This window comes from Podarcis liolepis, assembly GCF_965112155.1.
Source record: "Podarcis liolepis genome assembly, chromosome: 4".
In the NCBI taxonomy this organism is placed as follows: domain Eukaryota; kingdom Metazoa; phylum Chordata; class Lepidosauria; order Squamata; family Lacertidae; genus Podarcis; species Podarcis liolepis.
Window position 1 is genome coordinate 28,992,819 of NC_139558.1, and position 11,016 is coordinate 29,003,834.

The 11,016-nt window shown below is 44.8% G+C and overlaps 1 protein-coding gene across 1 annotated transcript in view; it reads right to left on the reverse strand.

The window, feature by feature from the left end:
• The window catches only part of RASA3 (RAS p21 protein activator 3), a 131,822-nt gene extending 120,991 nt beyond the window's left edge, over window positions 1–10,831 (reverse strand). The window contains exon 1 of the mRNA XM_083501468.1: window positions 10,521–10,831. Coding sequence (XP_083357594.1) covers window positions 10,521–10,575 — 55 coding nt within the window. The 5' untranslated portion in view covers window positions 10,576–10,831. The remainder of the gene's footprint in view (window positions 1–10,520) is intronic.
• Between the last annotated feature and the right edge of the window lie 185 nt (window positions 10,832–11,016).

The following is an 11,016-nucleotide window of genomic DNA, read 5'->3' on the forward strand; positions in this document are numbered from 1 at the left end:
TCAATAGCGTTGCACCATAATGTTCAAAGCCACTCTCGCTGCCAGGTACACGAATGCTTCAGGTGCAGCTTTGAGATTACCTGACTCGCAGCAGAGCGCAAAGAGGTGGGTGTAGAAAGCAGTAGTGAAATCCTAAGGATTTTAAGGGCTGTAGATTAAGAACAGTTGGCACAAGACCGGAGAATGAAACCACAGCACCTGTCTTGATATTTCCACCTACTGATAGCTGGGGGAAATGGAGCTTATCATCCTGAAATGTGCTCCGGCTATTACTGCACAACACCTATCACTTTCCGTGCTGGTTATTGTAAATTGCCGAGATCCCTGAAATGGACAGCAATGCTAAAACTCTTAGTGTCCATGGCCAGGAAAAACTCGGGTAGCCCTGCTACCACTGGCACACTAGGTTTGAACCACACTTGAAAAACTCACAGCAGGTGAGAACCTGTCTTCATTCGTTGACCATTACTTATTATGCACCAAAACAGAAGGGCTCAAGCTTGAAAACAGAACTCAGTATCTCCTCTGAGCAGCATACAAGCAAAACAGACAGAGGCGTACTTAGGCTCCCTTGCACCCTTGGCAAGAAGAGTGGGCAGACATGCAGGCTCCAAGACAGAGTGGAGAGGCACCATTTTTGTGTCATCTTGCCCTTGGTGGGAGCCAACCTAATCGACACCTAGGTACGCCCCTGCAACTATAAAGGTAAAGGTACCCCTGCCCGTACGGGCCAGTCTTACCAGACTCTAGGGTTGTGCACTCATCTCACTCTATAGGCTGGGAGCCAGCGCTGTCCACAGACACTTCCGGGTCACGTGGCCAGCGTGACAAGCTGCATCTGGCGAGCCAGCACAGCACACGGAACGCTGTTTACCTTCCCGCTGGTAAGCGGTCCCTATTTATCTACTTGCACCCGGAGGTGCTTTCGAACTGCTAGGTTGGCAGGTGCTGGGACCGAACGACAGGAGCGCACCCCGCCACGGGGATTCGAACCATCGACCATTCGATCAGCAATCCTAGGCGCTGAGGTTTTACCCACAGCGCCACCCAAGTCCCTGCAACTATACTCAGGGATAAAAAAGCAGGAAACCAAAGAAATGCAACTGTAAAATAATTCTCCAAAAGAAGGTTAGAATAAGAGCAAGTTCATCAACACTCAGCTACACATGACTCTGTGTGCGTGGAACAACAATTACAGATCAGACGCCGCTTTCATATTACAACACATCAAAGGCAGAGTGGTTTTCAATGGCAACAGTTCTAATAATCAGCTGCAAGAAACTTTCAGAGACAAACCACTTAAGGATGAATTATCAAGTGATGCAACAAGCTTCTGAATCAATCCTTAGTCCAGACACTGACTACAGCTTTATCCACACAATACATTTAAAGCACATACCGTTCCCAGGATTTTGGTGGGAAGCTAACTCACAGAGCTACAATTCCCAGCATCCTTAAACTACAGTGCCCAGGATTCTTTGAGCTTTTAATGTACGGTGCAATGGGACCTATTTTTAGGGCACATCTTTTCACATTACACACACACACACACACACAGAGTATTTATTTCCTTCATCCTATAGATCCCAGAGCGGATTAAAACAAAATATATAACCTGAACCAAGCAGAACACCACAAGCCCAGAACAACATAAAACATGCACAATAACTTTAGAAAAAGTTCCTTACACAGCAAGCAAAGGCAGTGCATTTATGCACCAGAAAGTATAAAAATCCCAAACACTATAGAACTTACGGTTAGTTGTGAAAACACTTCAGAAAGCCAATATAGGAAGGAAGTCAGGGAAATTCAGACGACTTCTCCTTCACCCTCAAGACAGAAAAATTAGAGTCCATCCAGCCCATTACTGCCAACTCCAGTGCTTTGGTTAGGAGGCTTCCCCATTGTTATGGCAAGATCCTTTTGACTGGAGTCGCTAGGAATTGAACTAGAGACCTCCTGAATGCAAAGGGTGTTCTCTATCGCTACAGTTGGATTTCAAGGTATGAAAGCAGCACTGACTGCAGAAAACAATAGATGTCATTTCATCGCTACAGCAGATGATTAAAACTGGGGATACTCACACCTGGAGCCATTTCCCCACCCCTTTTGCAATCATCAAAGGTCCACTTCCCACATTCACCCTGGTGAGTGTCCCAGAACATTGGAGCAGGTGAATTTATCCCCAGCCCCTCTCTCCCTCTCAATCTTGGAGCTGATGAGTGGGATAAGCAGACAGTGAGAAAGAGGTGGTCTCCAAGGTGCCCTGCAGCACTGCTGAAAATGACTACTGGCCTCCATCCCAGGACAAAAGGCAGGGAAGAAAAGATGGCGCTACTTTTCACAATGCGCTTCCAGAGAGAGTTTTAGAAGGTGGCTCCTGGTGCCTATGGAGGTCAGGAGCAAGACTTTGCTACACAGGGACAGAGGGGGCACTAATGACCACAGTTTTCCAGTTTCCTACTGGAGAGATGCGGGTGGCGCTGTGGGTTAAACCACAGAGCCTAGGGCTTGCCGATCAGAAGGTTGGCGGTTCGAATCCCCGCGACGGGGTAAGCTCCTGTTGCTTGGTCCCTGCTCCTGTCAACCTAGCAGTTCGAAAGCACATCAAAGTGCAAGTAGATAAACAGGTACCTCTCCGGTGGGATGGTAAACGGTGTTTCTGTGCGCTGCTCTGGTTCGCCAGAAGCGGCTTAATCATGCTGGCCACAAGACCCGGAAGCTATACGCTGGCTCCCTCAGCCAATAAAGTGAGAGTCGGCCATGACTGGACCTAATGGTCAGGGGTCCCTTTACCTTTACCTTTATTGGAGCAAGCCAAAAATCTGTGGGCAAATTTTAGCAACAGTTAGCAACGTGTGTGAAAAATCTCCATTACAATGAAGGTGACAGTGTGGGTGGGTGTGATATTTTGGAACTGACAAATTAAGAAATTGCTGAAGCTGAATGGCATCCAATTTTTTCATTTTTATAAAGACACTCTTAATTGGTGTTTTTTGTATTAATCAAGTTATACCATCTCTAAACTGACAAACCTACTTATCCGTTTAAAAAAAAATTAATAGAAGGCACAGAATTTTTGGCCTAACTTCCAGCTCAGGTCAATGGGCAGAAAGTGTTGTTTAAAGGTCTATTTATAAAGGTCTATTGTCTAAAGGTCTATATATGCAATCCATATACCCAAATGCAAGGTGCAGTGGCTTCAATAAGTACAGGTGAACAGAGCTGCTGCATAAGTGGTATTTAATGCAGCACAAATGCACACAACTCACAGAAGGGAAGTCCCTTACCCCCTCTTCTCCCCTGTTTCCCCCTGCAGCACAATAAGTTTCTTCAGAGGGGAGGGGGACTCTAAGGAAAGGCCAAGGATGTGAGGAAGGTGGTTGCAATGGGAGAGGGGAATTGGGGGAACTTCTGGCAGGGGCAGGTAAGCAAGTGAGATTCACTGCTGCGTAAACTCAGGCTGTAAATCCTATGGAGGAACAGGACAGGAATAAATGGGCAGTTTTCACAACCGAGGTATAAATGGTGTAGTTTCTCCCAGGCACAGCTTTGCAACTTAGTCAAATTATTACTATTTATTTGCATTAATTTATTAGTTGCATTTATATAGCCAACCCAACAGGAGCTTCCTTGGGCAGGACGCAAAGTTAGCTATGTTTTTAGATGACACCAAATTATTCAGGACGGTAAGTATTGCAAAGCATACTGCAAAGCATCGAAATTCAGTGTGCACTGACAAGAGAGATTCAGCATAACTAAATGAAATGTGAAATGCTGCACAAGGAAAGCGAAAAAAATCCTATCACCACAATCTCTGTAACCACTGGGGGGAAAGTGTAGATTTCAATGAAAACTCTCAACTCAGAATGCTGAAGCCATAAAAAGAATTATGAGGATGTAAAGTTCAGGGGGATAAATTAGTTATTGGGAAAGTGTCAAGAAAATCCAACACGGTTACAAGTGACTTCAAAAGAAGAAGAAAAACTTTCTAAAAACGAGGAGATAGCTTAAAGGGAAGTTGAAAGGGAAAGTCAAGAGGATCAAAGCTCTACAAAACACTTCATAGTTGTTTTAAAATCACAACATTAGAAGCTCAGCTAGAATGTGTATGGCAGATCAAGGAAGGTACCAACAAGCCAAGAAGTTGTCTGCGTGGTTAACGAGCAAATAAACAATAAGTCATTTAGAAAATGAAAATCTTGTCCAAATGAGGACAACAAAAAGGAACACAAATAAATGCAAGGAGCCAGAAGTTCGGCTACAAATTATGTGCCTTCTATTATCATTTTTTTAAACGGCTAAATCCAGCCACCTTTTTCCTTAGGTCTGTACCTCTTTGCCCCGTTTTCATATTTAGAAGAGTATGCGTGATTGGCAGGAGGAGGCTCAATGTATCATTCACTTAGGGAATTAATGATCATATACCTCTTCTGGTATTATAATGTAGTAAACATGTAGGGATGGAGCCAGTGTGGTGTAGTGGTTAAGAGCGGTAGTCTCGTAATCTGGGGAACCGGGTTCGCGTCTCCACTCCTCCACATGCAGCTGCTGGGTGACCTTGGGCTGGTCACACTTCTCTGAAGTCTCTCAGCCCCACTCACCTCACAGAGTGTTTGTTGTGGGGGAGGAAGGGAAAGAAGATTGTTAGCCGCTTTGAGACTCCTTAAAGGGAGTGAAAGGCCCACTATCAAATCCAAACTCCTCTTCTTCTTCTTTCCACACTGGCTCTGCTACCCTCATCCTTGCCATGTTGAGCAACAAGATCTGAAGTGGGCTTGTAAGGACACTCACAATTGCTGGGAAGTTTTAAGGACATTCAGGAAAACATGCTTAAAAGCTCCTTTCAGTCAGGTTATATTTGATCTGCACAATCGGAATTTATTTTGGGGAGCAAATTGCTTTTTCTGTGCAGCCTGAGCAGGAGGAGTCACCATTAAGAAAAAGAGGTTGGAATTGGCCAATATATATGTGGACTGTCCCTGAATCAAGTGATTTTTCTTCTTTTTAAGTTCTCAAAGTTCTTAACCAAGCTCAAGGTTGTCATCTGAACTAAACAGATGTTTAACTAAGAATCAATCACAGTGATGGTTTTGGTAATACTAAATCAAAAATAGAGACTGAGTTGTTAGATAGTAAAAGGAAAACATTGTCAAGAATGTGTAAGTTATTACTGGAATGACATACAAAGGATGAAGAAGTAAAGACGGTTATGATTAAATGGGCTCAAGATTTGGGTCACAATATTGATTTTGAAATGTAGGGGAAATTGTGAACGAAAACAATTAAATTTACTGCATGTACGGCACTTAAGGAAAATTTAATGAAGATGATGTATAGGTGGTATTTGACGCCGTCTAAACTTGCTAAAATGTATAGAAATCCAAGACAAGGAATGTTGGAAATGTAAGGAAAAGGAGGGGAATTTCTTCCATATGTGGTGGACTTGGACTAAGGTTAAAGCCTACTGGGATATGATATACAATGAACTGAAAAAGGGTTTTAAAAATACTTTTTTCAAAAAAACCAGAGGCGTTTTTGTTGGGTATAATTGGAGAAGAAATTCCCAAAAAAGATATAAATTTATTTATGTATGCTACCACAGCCGCAAGGATACTTTTAGCCCAGAAATGGAAGCAGCAGGAACTTCCAACATTGGAAGAATAGCAGACTAAAATGATGGAATATGCAGAACTGGCTTAGCTGACGGGGAAGATCCGAAACCAGCGCGACGAGCTGTTTGAAAAGGACTGGAGTAAATTTATACAATATATGAGAGAACATCGTAAACATTTGAAAACGTTTGCAGGTTTGAGTTAAAATATTTTGTAATTTTAATTTTTGGAACCTCTTTACAATTATCAAGGTAAATTTTCTAAGCATGAAAGAAAGTACCGGTAAATAGGTTAATATAGAAATGCTAAGTTGTAAGTGAATACAGCGGTGCCCCGCAAGACGAATGCCTCGCAAGACGGAAAACCCGCTAGACGAAAGGGTTTACCGTTTTTGAGCTGCTTCGCAAGACGATTTTCCCTATGGGCTTGCTTTGCAAGACGAAAACGTCTTGCGAGTGTTCCGATTTTTTCGGCTCCCCCCTTTTTCTAAGCCACTAAGCCGCTAATAGCCTTTTAGCCGCTAATCCGCTAAGCCTTTAATAGCCGCTAAACCGCTAATAGCGCTAATCCGCTAATAGGGTTGCTTCGCAAGACGAAAAAACCGCTAGACGAAGAGACTCGCGGAACGGATTAATTTCGTCTTGCGAGGCACCACTGTATTTATGAAAGCCAAGGAGTGGGAGGGGGGAGTCGAGGCTCAGTTTGAGCAAGGCTATAGGTGATGCTATGATTCTAACGGATTGTGATTATGGTAAAAATAATGTAAACTCAATAAAAATTATTATATAAAAAAAGAATCAATCACAGTGAGTCCATCATTTGAAAATAAGACTTTAGAGCCGTCTTGCCGAAAAATGGCAACTAGACATTCCATTTTGGGGGCTGTAACCTTGGTTCAAGGAGCCATTTGTCACCTAGCTTATATATATAAGTTTCTAACACTGATAGTTAAACCACAAAACAAAAAATGGCTAATGGCCAGGGATAATAGAAGTTTTAGTCCAGCAGCATTTGGGTGGCCACAGGTTTCCCTTCCCCCCATTAAGTAAAACTACAGTGGTACCTCGTGTTACATACGCTTCAGGTTACAGACTCCGCTAACCCAGAAATAGTACCTCGGGTTAAGAACTTTGCTTCAGGATGAGAACAGAAATCATGTGGTGGCAGCAGGAGGCCCCACTAACTAAAGTGGTGCTTCAGGTTAAGAACAGTTTCAGGTTAAGAACGGACCTCTGGAATGAATTAAGTACTTAACCCGAGGTACTACTGTACTTCTGAAGGAACCTGGGGGGGACGGGACGACCCATGAACTGAGAACATAGGCATGTGCACATGTTTTAAGAAATACTCCTTCCCCCACTGCTCCTGGAATTGTGGGACTGAGATATTATAACCATAAGCCTCTGACAGTATGGTCATTGCTCCAATTAAAAAAATATATAGTTCTCATTCTTCATCAGCCAAGGCTTTCATTTTTAACAAGTTTGTGTTGCTTTTTCTCTGCATCCGTTCTTTACAGACAGGCTCACCAACCCAAAGTGATCACTATGATGAGGTCTTCTTTCATTTGTGGAACCAGAAGGCAATACTGGTTCATCAACATTCTGAAAGGCATGGGTTTAACAGCCTTGCACAGACTACTTCCAATGTATTTAAATGGCATTTTTACAAAACAACATATGCCGAATCAAAGTACTCTGGCGAAAGCTCTCACATCATCTTTTTTCCAAACCAGGGTAATGTTTCCCTCCCGGATTTGCATTATATGATGGGCGTGAATTTGCTTTTACATGCATCAACAAGTCAAGCTTTCTGCAAAAAAAAAGGGGGGGTAGCAGAATAGAGTCCTCCCACTGGATTTAATTTGTTAAGGGTATAGCACTTGCCCTGTAACCCAGGACAGTCAAAATAATACCAGAGAGAGTTTTAATCTACAACAGCGACATCTGTCACTTACTTTCTAATGATGTGGTCTGGAAGTCATTCAACAGTCAAAATAATAGCACATCTCTCAAACAAATTAAAACTACCTTCTGTGAAAGCCACAGAGCAACTGCTTGCTGTGAATTGTCAATAGCAAACTGAAGCATTGGCAGCTTGGAATACAGGAAATCTTTATTATGTTTACCACTAGTCATTTTATGTACACTTTCCCAGGATCCGTTCAGTACATTAAGCACAAAACTGGTCCACCAGTATTATTTGTATATGTGCACCGCATACAATTCAAACCAACTTGGCTGTGAACAGCTGGAAGTTTCAGAGAATTACAGCCAATACTGTAGAATTGGTACTACACATGTAACACTTTATTTCCCCCCCCCCCTGACTACTGTAGTCAGATGAAGTAGGTTTAAATCACTACAAAAAAACTTGCAAAAGTTTGATCAAAAATCATAAGGGGATTTTTTTGGGGGGGGGGGAAATGTATGCATTTCAGGCAGGAGCAGCTCTGTGACAAAATTACAGTGGTACCTCGGGTTACATACGCTTCAGGTTACATACGCTTCAGGTTACAGACTCCGCTAACCCAGAAATAGTGCTTCAGGTTAAGAACTTTGCTTCAGGATGAGAACAGAAATCGTGCTCCGGCGTCGCAGCAGCAGCAGGAGGCCCCATTAGCTACAGTGGTGCTTCAGGTTAAGATCAGTTTCAGGTTAAGTACGGACCTCCGGAACGAATTAAGTACTTAACCCGAGGTACCACTGTACATACAACCCTTGAGGTGCTGATGACTCCTACCATTTCTGGACACTGACCCTTACTATTAGTTAAAAGTATTGGACTAGCACCTGGAAGACCAGAGTTCAAATCTCTACTCAGCTATGAAACACAAAGAATGGTCACATTCTCTCAGCCTAACCTACCTCACAGGTTCCAGTTACCAAACTTAAAACCATGGAGAGACCTGGTTTGAACAAAGACATTGGATTCTTATCCCATTATACATGACTAAGCCATTTCTCACCTTCTCACCCCTTGCCTTTTCCTGTAAGACCTATTACAGTCGTTAAGAGTCGTCAACAGGCTCATCTCAGCTATCTGCCAATCTCCCATTCCCACCACCCTTCTGAGTAATACCCCTCCCCACCTTCTCACTATATAGAAGGATCTGGCAACTTCTGTTTCAGTGTATCTGAAGAAGTGTGCATGCACACGAAAGCTCATACCAAGAACTAACTTAGTTGGTCTTTAAGTTGCTACTGAAAGAAATTTTTTTATTTTGAGTACCTCACAGGGTTGCTGTGTTGATAAAATGTGGATGAGGAGAACCATGTATGCCTAGGGCTGTCATACGTCCCGGTTTTCAAAGAGAAGCCCCCCCCCCCAAAAGCTATACAACTCTGTTTGGATTTTGACCTTTGGGAATATGGCAACCCTTGAATTTAATGAAGGAAAGCGGGAAATAAATATAATAATAAACAAACAAAAGAACTTAGCACAATGAAGAGCTATTCAGGGATATAGGACACAAACTCTGTTCATCTAGAGTAGAAGAGGAGAGAGAGAGAAAGAAAGGGGGGGGTGAGTTTCTTTCAACCACAACTGTCAAATATGTCCCAGAAACTGAAGCAGATAGGTTTGTGCTCAAAGTACTATTATATGAAGAAATCACCACCTATATTTTAAGATAGATACAAGGGATTTATGTTGCTTTGTCCAAGCTATGTCAGTCATTTGATAAAGACTTTGCCGATGAATATCAGAATGGCCATCACCAGAGAGAACTCCGAGAAAAGCGTGAAAAACAGTGCAACGGACAACAAAGTGCAAAATACAACAAATAATAATGAAAATGATATTGTGGCAGCAATCCTATACATCTGATTTACATGACTGTAAGCCCCAAAGAACTGAATAGACATACATAGGATTAAAGTGTAAATGACACAGACTTTAAGACTCATGAGTGACAGTGGTAACAAAGAGGAACCAAAATTGACATTTCACCATATCACACTGTGCCAACAGGAAATGGCAAGAAGATGGGTTGCCTTTTGAGCATATAGGATGCAGGAATGCCAACAGGAAGCTACTAAGCAGCAGTGGGATGACATTGGCACAACAGAAACCCAAGGGGGGGGCAGAGAGATAAAACACACAAGTGACAGTAAGAAGTGTACCAAAAAGAGGAGATATCCATACAGCTACAATAGGCATAAACTAGTCGGTCATCAGAAATAGAATAAAAGGAGCTAGGAAGAGCAGGACTGAAATTGACTGTACACCCACTGACAAGCAAGAACACCCCAGAGACTTGAGCATGCCACTGCCGTACTTGGCAATCCCGCCCCACATATTAATTAAACGGCATTTTGGAGTGGCAAACCGAGCTTCTGCAAGAGCACGAACCACATGCAACGACTAGAAAGACCCAGCAAAGCAATTCCCACACTGCAAATTGGGCGCGAGCCACTTGCCTTACATTCTTGCGAGTTGACAAGCGGGGACAACCCCAACCCCCCAACCCCGTCACCACAACCACACTTCTTCTTTTTACACTTTACTGCCATCCCTTCTTCCGCTCCTTAGCATCCTCGCCCGCCTCTCTCCTATGCCAGCATATCCCCCCCTCCCACTTCACCCTATATAAACTTCAGGGCCCCCTCTCCAACACACTCACACACACCCCAAGCCATTCATCATCCCTTCCTGAGGAGGACCCGTCGTTTCTCCACAGGGACGGGTTGCACGGGAAGGAACAAACGAGGGGCCGGATAAGAGCGAGCGGCGGGCCGGTGCTGCCGCCTTAGCTGCTGGCGGGGGAGCCCAGGCAGCCGACGGGGCGCCGCTGCCCGTCCCAACCGGGCTGCAGCGGCTCCTCGGGGGGAAAGCCCCTGCTCGGCTTGCAAGGAGCACCCAGCTCCCGTCCTTCCTTTCTCCTTCTTCCCTCCGCCCCGGTACCTATTTTAATCCTGACGCTCTGGAACACCCGCAGCCCCTCTTCTTCCACCGCCATGGCTTCTCCTCCTTTCTTGCGGAAAGCTCCCCCGCCGCCGCCGCCGGGAAAGAGGGCTGCCTTCTTTAGCCCCGCGACTGCAGCGCGCGCGCCGAGAGATACAATGCGCGGTCTTGAAGCGGGACCCGGGGAAAGAGGGAGGGAGGGAGGGAGCGCGCGCGCACTGGGCCGCCGCCCCCACCCTCGCGCGCTCCACTTCGCAAGAGCAGAAGAACACACGGCTCCGGCAGCGGCCGCCCCCACGGCCGCCCTCCCATTGGCTGAGCGGGGTAAGGCTGTGCGGCGCCCTCCATTGGTCCAGCCCGGGCGGGCCGCTCCCTATTGGGCGAAAAGAAGGAGAAACGCGGGGAGAGATTTGTAAGCGCAAAACCAAACAGCTGGAGGGAGAGAGAGAGACACAGAGGAGAGCTTGGTGGGTGGAGGGAGGGGGGCGCTGGGGTG